This window comes from Opisthocomus hoazin, chromosome 9 (assembly GCF_030867145.1).
Source record: "Opisthocomus hoazin isolate bOpiHoa1 chromosome 9, bOpiHoa1.hap1, whole genome shotgun sequence".
NCBI classification, from domain to species: domain Eukaryota; kingdom Metazoa; phylum Chordata; class Aves; order Opisthocomiformes; family Opisthocomidae; genus Opisthocomus; species Opisthocomus hoazin.
Genome location: NC_134422.1, coordinates 9890128 through 9910495, shown reverse-complemented (window position 1 = coordinate 9910495; position 20368 = coordinate 9890128). Strand labels below are relative to the sequence as shown.

General features: G+C 39.1%; 1 protein-coding gene across 2 annotated transcripts in view; it reads right to left on the bottom strand.

Moving 5' to 3' along the window:
* Positions 1–20368, bottom strand: part of DPP10 (dipeptidyl peptidase like 10) — a 583710-nt gene that overhangs the window by 7293 nt on the left and 556049 nt on the right. For both annotated transcript variants that reach the window (XM_075430457.1, XM_075430456.1), the window contains exons 17-21: positions 16653–16700; positions 14534–14632; positions 14356–14425; positions 4310–4504; positions 2676–2730 (exon numbers count right to left, since the gene is read on the bottom strand). In XM_075430457.1, coding sequence (XP_075286572.1) covers positions 2676–2730; positions 4310–4504; positions 14356–14425; positions 14534–14632; positions 16653–16700 — 467 coding nt within the window. The remainder of the gene's footprint in view (positions 1–2675; positions 2731–4309; positions 4505–14355; positions 14426–14533; positions 14633–16652; positions 16701–20368) is intronic.

Here is a 20368-nt window from a genome sequence, read left to right as displayed (position 1 = left end):
TGGTAACTTGTATAATTGAAAGAGTTTAAGAGAATAGCAACTTTCCTCTGCCTGTGGGTTCTCTAGTTTTGCCTTTGTTTAATATTCTGTTTGTGTCTTTCCCAGTAGCTCCACAGCACAACTTTAATCCCAGGCTAGCTATTGCCAGGTTATTTATTATTTATGCCATGTATTCATTAAGAGCTTGGTTTAGTCCTCCTGGGAATGTCTTTCCTTTGTGCTTGTGCCCTTGCTTGCAGCCAGGCTTTCCAGGACAAAAACATTATACATTGAGATCATAGTTTTAGAAGCACTTCAACATGACAATAGAGAAAATAGTTCCTATGGCCTGATGCAAGGATATATGGTGCCTCACTGCCCGGTTGGATTTTTGTGGTTACAACCCAACTGCCATATTTTCAAGAAGCTGGTTGGCTGCAGAGCTGCAACTCACTTTCAAGCCCTCTTTCTACTTCCATGAATAAAAACGCAGACTACATGGAAACACAAGTTGCTTGCTGTCTAACAGTTCAGAAAGGCCCTGGGCTTGTGCATCACTTGGGCTTGTACCCCTCACAGAGGTAAGCACGATGGCACTGGCAGATTACCTGGCAGTCAAAAGTAGGTATTTTCCACATTGTGCCTTTCTGGACAGCTTTGTTACTTTTGCACCTAGTTTACATTACTGATTGCTACAAGAATTTTATTTCTGTGTAGTTCTAAAAACCTCCTAAAGAGCTCCTTCACAGTGTGCATGAGTCCAGCTTTATGAAATCAGCACTAAGAAATTCAAAAGTCATCTTATTTTCAAGCAAAGTGCATATTCTATTTCCATCAGTAAGCCAAATTTAATGCATGGAAAGAGAAAAAAAAAAAGATTTTTCCTATCACCTTATTGTACATAGTAAAAAGGAGTTGAGTTTTAAAGAATAATTTTAATTTACTACAATAAGCAGAGTGGAGGAAAAGACAACTAACCCTAAGAAGCTGTTACATAGACGCTTTTTTCCTAAACCGACTTTTAAATTTTGTGAATTTTTATTTGACAGTAGAAAACAACTCTGGAAAGGGTAAACTTCACTGAATTCAAAGCAGCGTTGAAGCTTATCGAATTTCCCAGTTATTGCTCTGTGTTTTCCCACATTTCCACTTCTCATTCCTCTATCTTTTTTCAGAAAATAAATGCAGGAACACCATCATCAGTTACAATTTGTGAAAGAAAAAAATTTTGGGGGTAGCCCTTAACAGATAGGTAAAACCTTGCTTACACATATGCTCTGCGGTAACTGTCTCATCACGTTACTGTTAGGAAACAAGATAATGCTGAACCTCCTACACAAAACAAGTGGAATTTTCAAAGTAGCAATGAAAAGAATTTCTGAGGTCAGAAACAAGTGAGTAATTTGGGGTGCTTAGTGATTTCATTTCAGAAATAACATTTTCAGTCATTTCAGAGAAGAGGGTATGGAGAAATGTAGATGTTTATACGCCTGGGTACTTTCATATACATCGGCAGCAGGCACTAAAACCTGAATAGAAATGTGTGCCACGATCATCTGGTGGATGGAATCAACCCTGCGTGTACATCTTCGGCTGAAAAATCTCCGGCTGCTGCCCTAAAAACCAAATACCATTTTCAATGCTACTGATACTCTTGCAATGATAGTTCCTTTAGCTCAAGGACTGTGACAGAAGTTCAAATCTTTGGGGAAGGTCATGTTGATGTGGAACGCTAATAATAGTACTTCATTTCCACTATGCTTCACAAACAGTAACTAGTTCTCAAAATGCTGCCATGCAGGAGGTAAATATCAACACCCTCATCTTGCATTCAGACTGAAACACACAGGTTAAACACCTTGCCCGAGGCCTTGCAGCAAGTCAGTAGCAGAGTGGGGATGGGAACTCAGGGGTTCCATAGTGGAACGCAGGTCGCTCCTACACCTGATGACTGGGGTTTGGTCTAGGTACTCAATCATGGTTTGTTGTTACTTTGAGGTCAGAGGCACAAAACACCTTCATTTTTAAGATAACAACAACAAAAAAAACAGACGCACACGCTAGTTTGTAGAAGCAGCAGCCATTCTGCAGTGTTTCTAATTGCTGCTTTTTAATAGACATCACTAAAATGTTAGTTAGTAAAGGTTAAGCCTTCGCCTTGTTCTGTCTCATGCTAGAGGCAACAACATGCCACACAGTGAAGCCAGTTGACAAAATAGCAGCGGCGAGACTTCTAGCAGATGGCGCAAAAAGGAAGCTGTTGACATTTCCATAGGGCTGTAACCCAGCTAACTTCAAGGGTGAGTAAAACATTCCCATATAAAAGTTGTATTAGAAGGCGACTGTCAATTAAACTGCAGCCCAAACATACAAGTGTAAGAAACCACCTTTCATAAAACCTAAGCCCATTTTAAAATTTTCTAAAGCAAGCAGAGGTTTTTTAACAAATACTTTCTCCAGTAGATTCTGAAACACAAACACTGCAGTACCATAAAACTGATCTGACTGAGAAATAAAGACTGATCTCAAATATCCATTCTAAGAAAAAAAATAATATACAGAAAATACAGCATATTATGGAATTTTTTTTTCCTCTTTTAGTAACTGAAATTGTGTTAGGAAAACAGATAAATATATTTGCTTATATATCTTCTTAAAGAATCATGATCATGCATCCTGCTATTTTTGCACATTACCTTTCCAAATATACTCAGCCTCTTAGAATCAATGAAGGGCTGTTTCAATAGCGATCTGCAAGAAAAAAAGTTTTTTAATTTGGTACAGTAAAATGGTGAATTTTACTTGTCAAATCTAGTATGTAAGAAAATAACTTGTACAGTAAGGAACTGTCATACATGCAGATCAGGTAGAAGAACAAATTACACCAATAAAAGTATTACTGCCCACGAAAATGTGATTTGCTTTCCAATTCCTTCTCTATATGGCAAACAATTGGCTTTGGGCTCATCTCACCTAACTTTAGATATCTGAATTTGAGCATCTTGTCTAAATTGCCCATTTACATCTGCTCTTCAGTGAGAGGACAGAAGAGAGACACCTTCAAACACCCGTTCTTTCCCACCCATGTTGGAAACTGCTCTCCGGCTGGGGAGAACCACCCTCCAGAAATGCCAGCATTTTCCACCAACTAGAGCTTAAATCTCTAGCTTTTACCAGATGCCTAGTTTTTCTGACAGCGAAAGGAAGGTAAGATGAATGTAACTTCTTGAATCTAGATAATTATCCAAACAATTAATTCTCTCGTCAAGGCCATCAATCAGCATTGGTGACTTTTATACAGAAAAAACAGAATACCCTGAGGGCAAAATCCAACTGCTTCTGAGGAGACAAACCCAGCTGCAGCACCTCCTCTCGACCAAGGGCATCCCCCCTTTTTCCCATGCAGTGCATCCAAAAAGAGGCCAGATGTCATCTAGCCTAAAACCTCTCAGTATCTGAGCAGAGAGCTCAGTTCTCCTAGCACAGCGCACGCTCTGCTTCTGCAAGGGTCACCTTGAATTGCTCTGCTCAGCACAGCCCATTCCTGACCAACATAAACGGTAGGAGCCCTATCACCCAGGTATGTCATGTCAGAGACGGTTACCTACTCACGCAATTGTGAAGCACAAAGTCCTTTCAAAAGAAGGGGGAAAAAAAAATAATATATATATATATCTGGCTTAAAATCTGTCTTTCCTTGATAATCCCTAGAGAAAGTCCATCCAGACCTTGATATTTGCCATTGTGACATGTACACCCTGAGTAAAGAGTGTTGTCAAAGCCATGTGTGATTACTCCACAGATGGAAATTACTCTTTTCTGCCGCTGGTGGATTTATCTCAGTCTAAGAACGATAACACAAATGAGAAATAACAGGCATTTGCCCAATTTTTGCTCTCATTTACACCATTGTAACTCCATTTCTTTGTACGATTACTCCAGAACTCTGTGGTGGAAATGAGAACAGTATCCTATCGTATAGCCATAAAGGACTGTAACACAAATGCAGTTAAACATTAACACGTGCACTGCAAGAAACTGTCCTAAGGAATATAGACAAATACAAATTAGCTCACGTGGCATATTCAGATTGCACAGGGAAGGACAGCTTTATCAAAGAGAAGAACCAACACAAAAAGCAAACACCTCTGATCTTTAGTTTGCTGTTTGTAATGAAAAGATTAATGTTTCAACATTTGCAACTGCATTAAAAATAGATAGTAATGGTATTCACTACGCAGAGAAAACATTCTGGGCAGTTTCAGTTAAAAATGCTCATTCATCAAGGTGGAAGCAGGGTAAAAGATAAGAAAAGTTTGCACATACGTACTCTACAGCTGCTATTTGGTCCTTCACTTCCACTGATCCTAAGCATCGGTGGACCTCCTGTAGAATCTTAAGGCCTTGAAATCCACTCCCTCTGCCATCAAATCGAGCTACGATGACATTATCAGAGTTGACAAGCACTGAGTCCCAGTCAATGTGAAACTTATCTGTAACCAACTGGCTGCCTGGAGCTTCATCACTGCAAATACCAACACACCAGACACAAACGAAGACTATTGACAATGTGATGCACTTTGCCGTTCTCCGATATTTATTTAACCTAGATGGCAGAGTTCAGTCGGTTATGCAATTCTGTTGAATTATTGTCACTTCCATCAATACCATCACATTAGCTAGTGCTGGTATTCCTGCAGTAGCAGTAAGCAAAATAATTTCTTTAATTTTATAACCACTATGTCACAGTGTTGCCAATACCTGAATATACTTTTTAGCAAGAAACAGAGAAATAAAGCACATAGTGCTGCTTATACGTTAATGAAGTGAAAGAAAAAAACCATAACCACTAACAGCTAGCTCAGTTCTGAGAAGGCTCATGTAGATTTTGTTAAGTCACACTAAACAGACAAAAAGAAAAATTCATTCAGTACCCTGATTACGATTTTGTAGGATATATAATATTATTAAGAAGGATGTCATCTTAGAAAAAAAAATAATTGCATTATTGTATCCTTGAATGGAGTTTTTGAAATAGGGTACAAAGACGAACAGAGTACACACTGGGGAAAATTGTATTTTCTCCATCCAAATTCACAGGAAGAAATGGATACAGGCAGGAGTGATAAGTTTATTTTACGGCTGAAAAAAAAAAAGGGTGATTTACAGCAGAAAAGGTGGAATAGAATGGGCGAATGCAGTTTCTAGAGGAACAATAAACATTTTCCATTGAAGCCAAATATACTATTTTCCTTCTAAAGAAAATAAAATGTCAGTTTTAAAAGAGAAGCTTGTCATTATTTTTCCCCCAAGATAAACACAGAATAAGAGAGCAGGCTACCATGAAGTTGTACAAAATGCAAAATATTTCTATGCAGGCTGCATCTGCCAGTTGAATGCAAATTAAAATGTAAAAGTGTCTGTGCTGGCTGTATGGAAATTAGATTGGACAGTGTCTGTGGGAATATCCTGTCTAAGGTGAAAGAAAGATGAAGACAGAAATTATTATTTTGCCAGGGACTTATATAAACCTAGAGGGAGGAAAGAGAGATAAGAATCTCCTACAATAACTACTGTCTTATATGTACAATAATGTGCTGATTCAATAGCTGATTTTGGCTGTGGATAACACAGACCATCTTCAAGGTAATCGCTCTATTAATTAGTAAGCATATGATGAATACATATGTTCTCAAATTCAGTCAGACCTACCTATGTAGTCACTATATCATGCACTAAAATCAGGATTACTTGGTTATAGACTCAGTCACAACATGTTATGCTTCATTCACCATTGTCTTGCATGCCAAGTTTATACTTGGCTTTATAAAAAGAAAGGAAGGGCAGTACTTTGTGTGCTTAACCTATTCAGCTGTGATTACATTAGCTGCTAACAATGCAGAGCAATAAATTTGGAAATACTGATTGTCAAATGAACTCTGCAAAAACCACGTTTCAGAAGTACATTATCAGTATTACTTACGATAAGAGCAGGAAGAGAACAATTCTTTCAATTTCTGCTTATGGTACAGAGAGAGATTTTCGACGCACTCCACATCAACACAGATGTTTTCACAGAGCTTTTACCACTATTTCCAATAGTAGCAGCCTCAGACCAGTTACAATTAATTTTTTAAGTTCTTCCAATTTTCCACAATAAGATAATATGTCAGAAATATCCTTGCTTGGCTAGGTATCTTTCCAACAGTTTAATGTACCCCACACAAGCAAAAAATATCATGAGTTACCCTGCTTCCCTCCCACCTAATGTAAGAACAAAACAAACACAGTATTCGCATTTGGTTTATAGATGGTATATATCTAAGTTATCTATGTGTGTGTGTGTGTGTATATATATGTTATACATCTAGACACTTGGTAATAGGGGAAGAATCATTACATTTGTAAGCCCTTCTCTACACCAGAAAGTGCTTAAAACCAAAAAGGGTTTTAAAGGAAAGACGACACCTCAGATAATTTCTTCTATTAAGAAAGGAACAACAGACAGAATCTCAGTAAGATTCTCAGTGGGTGAGAACCGACAGTGATGATTTCCCAGGCTCCTTCTCTGGAGGGCATAGCTGGGCTACTTTTAGGCTCAGACTTTATAAACACTGTACATCTTCCACTCCGGTGTGATGGGTTGTTTGACGTATTGCTTTTGGAAGCAATTTTCCAGTGGCTAATTTATTTCAAGAATGTCCATATAAGTAGTCTGTGACAGGCATTTAAAGCCATTTCCATTGAGGTACATGTCAAAATTCCCATTAGCATCAAAAGGTCTCTTTACTCTTCAGCTGCTACTACAAAATGATACTGATTATCTGAGGCGTGCTTCTGTCCGCCACAGAGAGGCAGCATATATTCTATGCATCATTTAGGCCCCACTTTGAACCTTTTAAATGGGGCTTCTGCAAGGTATTAATCCTTCATGTAGGTTTGAACATCACCCTTAAGGCTCTGTAACAAAGCAAGTTTGTTACTACCCTGCAATAATACATGCACAGCCTGATTTGTGAAGTTTGTCTTGGGATTACAGCTGTCTCAAAGGTCAGGTTTTGTTTTACGCTCATCACTACTTGCAGCCTAATTATAATTAACTACTGCTCCGTGGTACCCTCTTCACAGAACTATTTCTTGACCCCACTAGTAAGCTTGGAAGGAATTCCATGCCATTTATGCTTGGGTGTAATACAAACGCAGAAGTCTTCTTCCCACCTGACTATGGTCAGCTGTAAGGGAACCACGGACTAGCCAAAGCACTACAGTAAAACCAAAGCCAGCACTGAAAGGGCTATGCAGCTCTACACGCTCTTCAACATCCCTCAACGGTCCCTTAAGGAGCACCATCTCCAGAGTCAAACAACAAGAGCAGAATGATTCAAATGAAGAATATGCCTAATTCTTCATGATTCATTTCTTTTTGCTTGTAAGTGACAGCATTTGCACCTTCCCTCTTTTATTTTTGCTCCTGACTTTCAAGGTTCAGAGCTGCCTAAGTGTGTGTCTTCAACAGCAACTACACTTGGATTACGAGCCCATCGTGGCAGCACAACTGCTGACTCGGGCGTACTGCTGAAGTTCACCATTGAGGTACCATTTAAATAGACAGAAGCCATCAATAATATGCCAATATCATTGACCTTAGGGGGTAATTTGTATGCTTCTTGCAAGGCAGCCACACACATCTCAGACTGTCCGGAAAAAGGGGCAGCTCATCGTTAAGTTCATATATTGCTGAAAAGAGAAGCCTCTGTTCTTTCAGATTCTATAACCAAAAGCTTAAACTAAAGTCTCTGTTCATGACGTGAGTTACAGCCTACAGGGGATAATGCAGTGTTACCAGAGAGGCTGTTGCTGCTGTACTCTGAGCAATACTCCTCTGCCACTCTGCTGTCATGACTGCAGCAAAATATGTTCCAGGTTTTGCACCATTTAAAAACTAAGTGGCAAGACGTCAAATAGGAATTTTAGAAGTTACAGGGCTGACCAAGCAGGGGGAGAAACAATTTTAAAAGATATACAGAAAATAACTGCTATCATCACTGCTTAATTTCCAGTACATCTCCTATTTCTGCAAAGCAGTGGATTGGATGCAGCACATGGAAAAGGTATCTTGATAGCAAATACGTGAAAAAGAGTAGAAAGACTACAACTCAGAGGATAAAATTTATGCAAAGAAAATATCATTGATAATAGTCATCTTTTGCTTATAGTGAAACTGAGTGGAGAAAGAAGACCATTTTGCAAAATTGGTGTAACAGAAAAATCCACCTAATTTTCAGATTTCATGAGCATCTCTTTCACAAGCATCAGCTTTCAAGCACACCCATCATTACTGGTCAAAAATCACGGAACCTGAATAGCCTCTAACATTGAGGACACAAAGTCCCAAATGTTTTCTCTCTGTTCATATGCCCTGTTGAGATATAACAGACTACAACGAAAAACAGATCCTGTGTTTACAACCCCTCCCTGCGGATATGGCCAAATAAATTAAAACATATCAACAGAAGTGATTCCATTACTAAGGTAGAATCCTGTGATAGACAGGACTGAAGCAGACAGCAGAGTACAAAAAATAAAACTGTTGTTCTTAAAATATCTTTCTGAAACCCTTGAGGCTGAAGACTTTAAAAATGCAATTTTGAGAACAAGAGATGTAACACTGTCCTGTGTCATTAGAAAAGGAGATGAAGTTTTGAATCTCCTCTTGTCTTTTTCTAAGGAAGATCAAATGGGCATTTTATTCACATAGTAAAATGTGTACTGCTGTGGGAGAAGTGGGGGTAGCGAAGGCTGAAAGAGTATAGATCTTAGCTCAACTAACAAGCCTTTTTTGGGGACAAGACTGAAAAGAAAGGGAATGAGCAGGTCCATCACCGCCCATGGTATCAGACCATGCCTGCAAATGAAACAGATGGAATAACCCTCCAGTCTATCCCTCTTTCAGCCTAAGCTAAATGAATTTTCCCTCTGAGCCTTGAAAAATGTTACAAAGTTCAAAGAACAGGGAAGAAAATCTAAAAGAGTAAAGAAGAAACAACTCTCTCATCAAACACTTTGTCGTAACAGAAACACAACAGAGCAGTGAAATCCTGCCACACTGGGCAGAGGCAGGTTGAGTACAGGCATGAAATGGATGGCTTGCAAAGCAATTAGTGAATCATGCACATGACCTAGGGATCCCCATAAAAGTAAACTTTGCAGCTCTTTTACAGAGGAAAAATTGGCCAAAGAAAAAGGCCTTCAGGGATGTCCCCCTTGCAAGCATATTGCAATCCAAGTAGTGGAATCCACCACCTATTTTTACACTTCCCCATACAGCCAAGCATTGTTCCTTCACTGGCTACAGCTGCCAGTTAAAACGAGTAATCTCCTTCACAACAAACGAAAGGTACGCAAGACAGCTATTAATATGCAAAGTGTTACCGTACCTCAGATCTCAAGTATTTCCCAATACTTGCATTATGCCTCTCTACATTTCTCCTAGTCTTTTAATGAGTTATTTCCGAAGCTGAAAAAAAATCTTCATTTCCAACCCTACTGTCTTATCTTGCTATCAGTACCGAGAGTGTATTAACTGGAGGCATAAACAGGTTTGATTGCCTAGCGCAAGGTCTAAATCTTTCATCATTTCAATAACAGGTGAAGTGATTCCTGTTTATTACCAAAATATAAGAAAACAAACAAACAGAAACCTCTTGGAGACACTTCACTGTTACTTTGAGGGATACCTGCTGTTTTTTTCACCCTGAAAGATCACAGCAATCTCTCCACTGATTCAGTTTTACAATATCCACTTACATATCAGACAATTTCAAATGGTGTTAAATAATAAATGCTGACATTTAAGAGACATTATCTACAGATTTTGAATGAATGAGGTTAATTATGTTCAAGAAAAAATAAAGAATGATTATCACTTCTCGTTTTATTATCCAGATTAAATGCCAGAGTCTTTACTTAATCATTTCCTATGTGTTACCAAGGAGTGTATCTTCCAACTTTTTTAATGAGTAAGGTGAAGCATAATGAGAAAATCAAGGATCTGAAATTTAAACATGGATCTTAATTATATAGAAAAGAGATGATAATCACTCTTTCAGGCAATTACTGTACACCTCTAATCTATAGCTACACTGTACGTATTATATCAGAAGGAAACTGAGTGTGAAATGTATTAGTGGTTTAGGAGAACAAATGGAAGAAAGGAGTGTGTTCTAATCTATTTAGCATTTTATGGCCTATGCATCACAATTCTGGAAAGAAAAATAGTGCTAGCCAACATAACTGGTTTCTACTTGAGACCTACCTGTTAGACAGTCCAGCCATACAGACGGACATAAATTTTAACATAGTAATACAATAATCTTCTATCTGAGCATTGCATCATGCTTTGCGACTGCTAATGAATGATTCTTCACAAAACCCTTATGATGAAGGTTACAGGATATTCACGGCCTGGTTCCTAAGTTGAGGTCGTGTCTACACAGAGCTGTACTGAGTTCTCACCCAGGTTTCACACCAGGACCAGAATCTTTATTTTGACCCAGTGAAACTAGTCACCAGTGCAAAAATCCTGCAGACAGAGCTGAGACCACACAGACAAACCAGATCCTGGTAAAGTATATGACACAGGGAAGATCAATCTTCTCCAGAGGCTTGGAACGACTCTGAAGCAATCACTGCAGCCAAACAGCCAGTCAGAGCCTGTTAGAACTTATATGCCATATTTACCCTCCAGCTTAGGGGACAAAGCCTACACGCACTTAACTAGACACGTAACGTGCGCTGCAGAGACATACTAAATGAATGTCAGGTTTTCATCTGGAGTACTCTGTCCAGTTCTGGGCTCCCCACTTCAAAAAAGATGAAGAGCTACTGGAGAGAGTCCAGCGGAGGGCTACGAGGATGATGAGGGGAGCATCTATCCTACGAGGAGAGGCTGAGGGAGCTGGGCTTGTTCAGCCTGAAGAAGAGAAGGCTGAGAGGGGACCTAATAAATGTTTATAAATATCTGAAGGGTGGGTGTCAGGAGGATGGGGCCAAACTCTTTTCAGTAGTGCCCAGCGACAGGACAAGTGGCAATGGGCACAAACTGAGGCACAGGAAGTTCCATCTGAACATGAGGAAGAACTTCTTCCCTCTGAGGGTGACAGAGCACGGAAACAGGCTGCCCAGGGAGGTTGTGGAATCTCCTTCTCTGGAGGTATTCAAGACCCGCCTGGACAAGGTCCTGTGCAGCCTGCTGTAGGTGACCCTGCTTCGCCAGGAGGGTTGGACTAGATGACCCACAGAGGTCCCTTCCAAACCCTACCATTCTGTGATTCTGTGATTAAACTCATTCTCTTTTCCTCTCCTTCCTTGCCTTCCTCCCTCCCTCCCTTTTTCTTAAGTCTTTGTCAAATTGCAGTGTTACTGAGATGGAAAGCAAAAGCCACTTCATATCTGCCAGTGCACCAGTTTTCCAGATCTGTGTCTTCTCTTTATACACATCTAAGTGTATGTTGCCTGGATCAAGATGTTATATAGACTCTCCTTTCCAAAAAATGGATATATAATCAAACCTGCGTTCTTACCACTGACATTGGTAAGCATTCTTTTCCAAACTTTCAATAGCTGGAATATAATGATAATTGTATCATGGCTGAGAATGTAAGCAGGAAAGTAGGGGCAGCTGATGAATACGAAAGGCAGCACTTGTTATCAGCCACTAATACAATTCCGGCCTAATGCTTCTAGCAGCAGGAACAGGATGTTTCTCAACCAGTCCCAACAGTACCACTCTGGGACTCGGGAAAGTCAAATATCTGGGAAATGATTCCATTTATACAACTAATCAGTGTTTCCTGTAAAAGGTACACATTCTTCTCAGACCTGAATACTTTTTTTTTTTTTTTTTTGATGTAGTTCTTCTGATAATGAAATAAACCTTAAGATGTCAATTTGGAGTTGCGTGGGTCAACAAATTACCATCTACATGTACACAGATTTCCAACCGTTCTTTCTCAAGAGCGAGGCAGAATTTATTAGGCTTGAATAATCACCCCGCAAGGGAACCTCTCACAACTTCAGTGACAGTTTTCAGTATTATGTCTCATTTGGGGGCATCTTTAACTCAAATAAAGATTGCTGGCAACCTTAGTTTAAAGTCCGTTAAAAGTTGCTGAAAAAATGTAACCTCCTTCTCTTCTAGGGAAGAGGGGGACTGTTGTATTTAACAACAACACGTGCAAGATTACATGAGCCAGGGTAGATTTCAAATTTTCAGTTTCATACTTTCATTAGTCTATAGCATTTTCTAAAAATAACTCCTTTCTTTTGAGAATTCAGTATTGCAAAGGTAAGGATTTGACCACAAAGAAGCAAAGTCTCCATGTTAAAAATGTAGATACTACAATTTGTATTCATAAGTGGAATAATTTTGTTTTTATCCCACATGTGCATCATAAAAAAATAAAACAATTCTAAAACATAACCATACATTATGACTCGGCCACATTATTCACTCACTGGGTACTGACAACCTCGGTAAGTTTAAATGCAGACCCTGCCTCAATACGGTTCTCAGTTATTTCAACTCTTGACATTTAGAAACATTTCATAGTAGTATTTCCCTTAGCTTTGTTTTCCTTTTACTGTCATTTTTGGCGTTGGCCTTCCCCAGTTTGCTGATCCATCCCTCCTGTCTTTTCTAGGTTCTACATGAGTATATAACCTCATATTCTACCATAACTGTATACGGAAGATTATATATTTACTAGGATATTCAAAAAGGAAAGCGTTACACTACGAACACCTCAGTGTTCCTTACTCTCAGAAAAAAGAATAAGCACAGGTGTTTGTAACTCCCTGTAATGCTGCTGGTGTCAATTCACAGATACAGTGATAAAATTCGGCACACGTAAAAGAGCTGCTTATAATAAAATCATGCTTCAAGATCATGCAAGTAAATACTGCAAACATGAAATAATCTATTAGTCCTGTTTCTCCACAAGAAAAGAAAAATGTGTTCATGGGCCACTTAAAGCAGAGAGCCTTCACCGCTGCGGAAAATGCAACTGAAAAACCTGAGTTTAAAACACAAACTGGACTCAGAAATAAGCAGTTTTTTGCCTCTCTGTCCTATTGTCTAAGATCTGATCTGAGTAGAGGAATTTGGGATTACTCTGCAACTCAAGCTTGTAAATTTGACCTCACATGCAACAATAAGGAACTCTGTCATCACTAAGTGGAGTAGCACCTTCGCTAAATGTGGTAACTTCATGAATTTAGCAGTGCACTCCTACATCTATGTTAACAAAATTCACATCAATTCATAGAATCACAGAATCATTAAGGTTGGAAAAGACCTCTGAGATCATCAAGTCCAACCGTCACCCCAACAACACCATGCCTGCTAAACCATGTCCTGAAGTGCCGTATCTGTAAGTTGTTTGAATACCTCCAGGGATGGTGACTCCACCACTTCTCTGGGCAGCCTGTTCCAATGCTTCACAACCCTTTCAGTAAAGAAATTTTTCCCAATATCCAATCTAAACCTCCCCTGATGCAACCTGAGGTCATAAATTCCTTCCAAATGGGACTGGGAGAAGATCTGTAGGTATAAGAAAGCCCTCTACACCGATGGCAGACCCATGCTGGGCTCACACGGAGTGCAACAAATGATGCCTGGAGCCGGCCATCACTGGTTTTCCTAGGTAGCATGCAGATACACTCATGACTGCTTTCTTCCTCTGCTATACCTTCTGTAGACATGCAGCTTAAAAGCTGTCTGTCTCAAAGAAATACATATACTATTTCTTTTTGAAAGAACAGTGCAGGTTGCCAGAGAGTCCCACAGAGGTTTCCTACAAACATCAACAGACTTTGGATCATGCCTATATTGCCTTCGGCCATTGATGCTCAAAACCGAATTTTTCTTCTTTCCAGTGTTTCAAAAAGCAGTTTTGCTTTATGCATCTTAACTGAGCCTCTCTTGCAAGCTCTACCCATTGCTATGCAGGATAAAACAGGAAAAAAAAAAGGAGCACATGCACTGAATGAGATCCTCTGTGGATAGGGATCAGTATGGGTCCAGGGAAGACTGCAGAACTACTCACAGCTATAGCACCAGAAGGGCCAGTGCCTCATGTATATAAAAGTACAATGAAGCAGAGCTAGGTTTGACAAGCTCAAAAAACCCCAGGCATCTCTACCAGACAGCACCTATAACAAAATCTTCCTGAGAACAAACCTTTTGATTTATCAACTCATATCTATGGGGTAACTTTCATACAGAAAGTAAAAAAAAAAAAAATTCTTATTACAGAGTTAAATGTTTTCTATGAAGTACTTTATTATTATTTTGAGTGATTCTACACAGATACTTACATTATTAATAGAAGGGCATACTGGTTTCGATCCGTGAAATCTTTTGGCAGTGACAACTGTAAAGGGAGTTCTTTTAAGAAAAGAGCAAAACATTAAAGGCTGGTAGTTACACAGATGAAAAACAGTAACATTGCAAGAAAGCTTTCAGTTTCTTAAAACAACGTGTTGCCAAATTTACCGTAATCCTCAATGTGAAGCATTTTAACTTCAGTCCTGGAATTCTTTTTCTTAAAAACAGCTTCTTTCAACACAGCATTATTTTCCAAAATATAAAACTCTGTAGAAAACAGGAAGAAAAAGCAAATTGAAAGGTACAGAGAATCATCATGAGATAAATCAAGATCCAAAAAAATTAAAGAAAAAGGGACAAATATGCAATAATGTATCTTGTAAATGGATTCCTTCTGTCAATACTTTTTTATAATGCAGCTGCTTTGCAATTCAGGAACTGAGCAATCACCTTAATTCGAAACATATACATCTATTCCCTTTTCTGGCTTCAGTAGGCTTTGTTTTCGTTAAGCACCAACAATGAAATTGCTGATGAACAACATGAATACCAGTATCCCTGACAAACACTAACAGCAGCTGTTACAGGGAAAGGCTAGTCTGCTGGGCAATACTTAAGCCTCAAGCAAGCATCCTTCTTAAGCTACGTATTCCAAGTCAATATTTAGCCAGCACAGCTCTACTTGATCACCGCACGTCCTTCTCTGTCTTCTGCACCTCAGCCAAGAGCAATGCTTCAGTTTCCTTTAAAGCTGCAGACAGATTTGAAGCAATCCTTTTGCACATGAAAGAATGACTAATCAGTTCTTGGGTTTTATCCTTTCCTTTTTTACTGAAATTACCAATCTTGCTTCCAAAGTGTAGATTTTTTTTTATTAAACAATAAACCCTCCATTTCGGGCCAAAATGGATAATCTAAGGAGAATGTTTGTTCTGGGCAGTCAACCAAAATGGTATAGTTATAGTCTGAGGATGGAATAATTGAAGTAATCCTTAATCATTATTTTATGAATTGAAGAGGATAATCTAATCTTGCACTGAAACATTAATGGTAAATTATCTTTCTTATTATTTGGTTTCTTGTTGTTACAACAAATAACATCCCTCTGTCCCAACTTGCTTTTTTTTGCCCTAAGATGCTGTACATAAATGTCATTTACAATAATTCGCTACCAACAGTATTTTAGACACAAGTAATACAGAGTGAAGGTCTGCCTTCACAGAACTGAGTAGCTCTACAGAAGTCAATGAATTTACTTTGAGCAGTAGCTACCCCTTAATGAGTTGGATGAAACTCCCTCCCCTTGGTACAGTGACATTAAATAATTAATTCATTAAGGAAGCCAAAGTCCAGGCATTAATTAACACTTGATAGCACGATACTATTGATCAGTATGCTATTTCAACACGCAAGGTTAGTTCCACTGTTGTCACTGAATAGTGGCTGGCCCAAGATAAAGGGAATTCTGGGAAAAATTCTGGGGATAATCTATTGAATGTAAATAGAATACGTAAGGATTGGTTTAGTGGTTTTGAATGGAAAGATGTCCCCTAATCTCTAATCCACACATTCATGCTACGTGGAGCCACAGCGGAGTTGGAGGTAGCAGAGTTGTCACCTCCGCTGCACCAGAGAGGAAACTTCTGCTGCTGAAGGACAGTATTCCACTGCAAAGCACCTCAAGCAGCCAGGAAACAGAAACAGATTTGCTGTCATCGTACAGAAAGCAATGAGTAAAACTTGAAATTAGAGGTATGGAATACTCTTCTAAAAAGGCTTTATTCTTGTATTTGCTATCATTAAAATTGTCAGTGGAGTTGTTCTGATTTGAGAAATGTAAGAGCAGGACTAAGTTCATCGTATGTAGGTCAGATTTTATGATCAGTCGTCCGCTGACTGTATCTTACTTCAAGATAATTGGATCATAACTTTAAAAACATCTCTAAAAATACAGAAGGTGTATTATAATGGCAGCATAATTTACATAGAAAATGAAATGGATGAAGACCAACCTGCCATCTAATTAATTCAAGTGTAAATAGAAGATGAATGATATGCACTTAGCATAAAACACATCTGAAAAGCCTGGGAAAGTTTTAGTCATTTGATTAACTTCTTTTCTTATCATTTTCAGATGTGGATGTTGCTAAAAGGTAATTAATAGACTTTATATGAATGAGCCATCTATTCGTTTTCATCTGCTTGTAATTGCCTTTCTCCTCCCCCACGCTCCCCCAAACAATCAAGGACGATAATAAAATATCCCTATTCCATACAGAATACTCACTTGCAGTATTACTTGTACTGTGCACGCTAACAACTGGCACGCCTGGCCCTGTTTTGAGGAGAGAAGAAAAGCAGAGAAAGTGTAGGGTAGTTAGCACTCCACATTTCAGTCAATAACAAAGAATGAGAGCAGCAGTGACCAGGTAAGGCCAGATCTGGGAAGCCCAGCACACGTTGTTCCTTTCAAAGCCAGCAGTAACTCCACTGGTGTCTCCTGGGGGGGACACAGGTTAGACTGCGGTACCAACAAAGCATGAAACAAAGACTGCCTGCTCCCTGTTCAGCAAGCAGTCCAGACCCCTGCACCCAGAAGGAGCATTTTTTTTTAATAATCTCCATGTTTTAGCTGTAAGTGAAGAATAAAAAAATTACAGAGGCGTTTAATGGCACTGTCTAAAATATAGCAGTTTGACATTCAGAAACAGTAACTTTAGGTTGACTGGGAAGTGAATTAATGCTAATAGTCACTTATATTTTCTATGGAAAAGCTACAGAGGTGTTGAAAAATTATCACATATTTCACCTAATTATCTGTTTAAGAAGCTCCTTTGGTATGCCAGCTCTGAAAGACCACAGTTAAACCTAGGTGTAATGCAGTTTAATCTTCTTTCATGGCAATGTCAGACCTATACTTTTACTGTACCATTAAGATACTAAAAGCACCAGGAATAATTCTCCATGTCAATAAGTGCTGCGCAAATGCACACGACAGCATGTGAACAAGGGGTGACCGAACATTCAGCATACTCAGAAGCGTAGCTGGGTGTGCTGTCCCTGCTCTGAGGACACTCGCTAGTGTAAACTTGCAAAAAAGTGTCGCATGCCCACCCCCAACATGGCATTTTTGTGCACGTGAAACTTAGTTTTGTCTCGGTGAGACAAGAGCTTAAGTTACACGCAGGCAGGCACTATTGGGCTAGGAAGGATGATGCAGAAAAGCTGAAGTCCCCGAGGACCCCATGGCAGATGAAGGCATGGACCCTCTGAAATTAGGAGTTAAGACTCCTCTTTTTTGGGGAAAAAAAGATTCCCTGTGAGAGCAGTTCAGAGACATCGCTTAATTTACGTGTTTTGAGTCATCCTTCAAGGTTGTCTCTCTCAATTAATTATGGCATGAGCCTAGGGAAACTTAAATACCTGAAATAAATAGCATGATGCCATTCACAGCCTCTGACAGACTTCACTGAAGAATTTTATCAATTTCATTCTCTGCCTCAAGGGAGGCTTGACAAAAAACGTACAGGTAGATTGCTGACAAATCAGAGCTTTCTGCCTTAGCTCTTCAGGAAGATAATTTCTTGAGCTGTCTCTGTTTTCGTTTTTTTCCAGCTCTTTTTACTTCTTCTGAATTTGTCATTTTGATTTGAATTCCTTTTTTAAAAAGACCATTTTTGGAAGGGAAAGCATTGGCATTTTCCAGGCCAGATCTTTGTGTCGTACTAAAATATGGAAGCATGATGATAGATTCTGAAAGAGGGACATTACAGTAGACGAAAAAGGCAATCAGACAAGAGACAGACAGACTTGTTACAGGCACTGTGCACGGCAGAACTTGCACAGCGCTTGGATTTCCCACTGACCTCCTATAACTAACACTAATTGACAACTTATTTCCTGCTGTATAAAATGGGAAAACAATTACTCCCTTCATAAAGTATCTTATTTGAGTGGAGAGACTGACATCTGTTAGTGTTTATGAAGTGCTAAATGAAAAAATCACAAGCAGTGTGGAAAATAACTGCAAAGGATGCGCTTGCAAAAACTGAGACGCTGTAGAGACGGTCCTCCATCTACCCAGCTAGAAATAACTCCTCACTCAGGACAGTTTCTGGAGATGGATATAGCTGGTAGACTGAGACACATCTCCTGCCTGAGGGTAACTAAGAAAGAAAAACTATCCTAACAAAGGTGCTCATGGGTAAACAGGAGGAAGAATTGAAGCTTGTGTAGATCAAACCAGTCCAGAGTCCCCCAAGGATTTTTCTGGGCAAACTGGTTTCGTAACAATTCAGTCAGGCTTTTTGTTGTGGGAAAACGTGTGTGGTATGCACGTAGATGTGGTGTCATCTGTCTCCTTGAAGCAGTTTACCTTGTAATCTTACAAGCAGCTCCTTGCATAAGAGTTTTAATACCTGCTCTATGATGATGTTGCCATCAACTTTGATGCTTTCAAATACCCAACCCACCACATGCATTTTGTAGGGCTGTGGCAGCACACAGGGGCCACGCTGAGGCTGTAATTGTCAAGCTCTGATGAAACACAAGAGAAGACCTCTGAATAACCCCAAAGTGACAACTATACATTAACATTAGAGGCAGGAAAAACTTGGAAGTACAATGTTTTATCAGCCCTGCCCAACACCTGCAGCTTAGGGCAGTCTATTGGTTGCAACTCAGTGGAGTGTAAGTTTAATCCTGGGAAGGTGATCTACAGTCTTACCAGCTCCAACAGAGAACTGCCATCTCCAAAGTCACTGAAAAGTCATGAGCTTGTGAGCAATTTCATGTGCAACATCCTGCTGGCATCCACATTTTTATATAAAAGGAACACATTAAAAATTGCAGGCTGAATATACTTTACTAAAATAATAAGCAGCAGCTATGTTTTTGGGTCCTAGCACATTGCTGATTCATGGCAAAAAAACTCTTCCCAATTTACCAGCCCTCCCTGTTGCAGGAATCTGAGCTTTTCCCCATAGAGACCATGTCAAGCACAAGGCAAAACTCTGCTTAAACAATGAGGAGCTCATTACTAGTGCAGACTTTACTCACATAAGGGCCTCCAAATTAGCTCTGTAACTTCTGCTGCAGCTTTAACCATCTATAAACCATACAGCTGGTATACTTTTTTTTTTCTAATCAGCTATGTATTCCAGGTGCACTTCCACAAAAAAGCCCACCAACCTTATTTTAGCCAATATATATTCATAGTTTGTTTTGTTTGAATAGATTCAGTTCTCAAGCTGGCAGATATTTTATTTTTGTATAAAAAAATGTACAGTTGCAAAAGAAACAGAAAAAAATACATGCAAATAGAATGGGCTCTTCACATGTGTTCAGATGAATTGTGTTCTACTCTTTTCAGTCTGATGCTAGTTAACAAAAAATACTGGAAGAACATTGTCTGTAAAATACTGTAAGTTTCAAGGTCAACAGGTCTAGCTATACACTCTATTATTCATTGTCTCCTGCTTTTCTGAACCTGTTTTTATAATCTTACTTATTTATCAGTGTTTATTTCCTGGGTGTAGGTTATAAATTTCACAGTGTAGGATGGTTCTAGTCTTCTGTTTATACAGAAACTCTGAACCCAACTGGTGCCATTATAGTGCTGCTGGATAAATAATAAAAAGCTTGGTTATTTATTGCAATTGTATTGATAATCTATGTGGACTAAACCATACCTGGTTTTTGGTAGATACACACACACACATATATATATGGGTATGTACAGACATACTGTGTGCATACATGTATACACACATAGAGACACAATGTCACAGAAAGCAGGCCCTCATTTTTTAACTGGGTAGAGTTATACAAGATCAATCCCAATACATAATGAAGCTGTTACAAACAACGGTACCATCATGATAAATTCCACATTTTTGGTGAAGGATTTATATTTAGTGTAAGTTTAAAAGTTAATGTCCTTTACTGGAACTCAAGGGTCAGAATTGGAGCAGCTTTCTGATATCACTTGTTATTTAGCTTTTA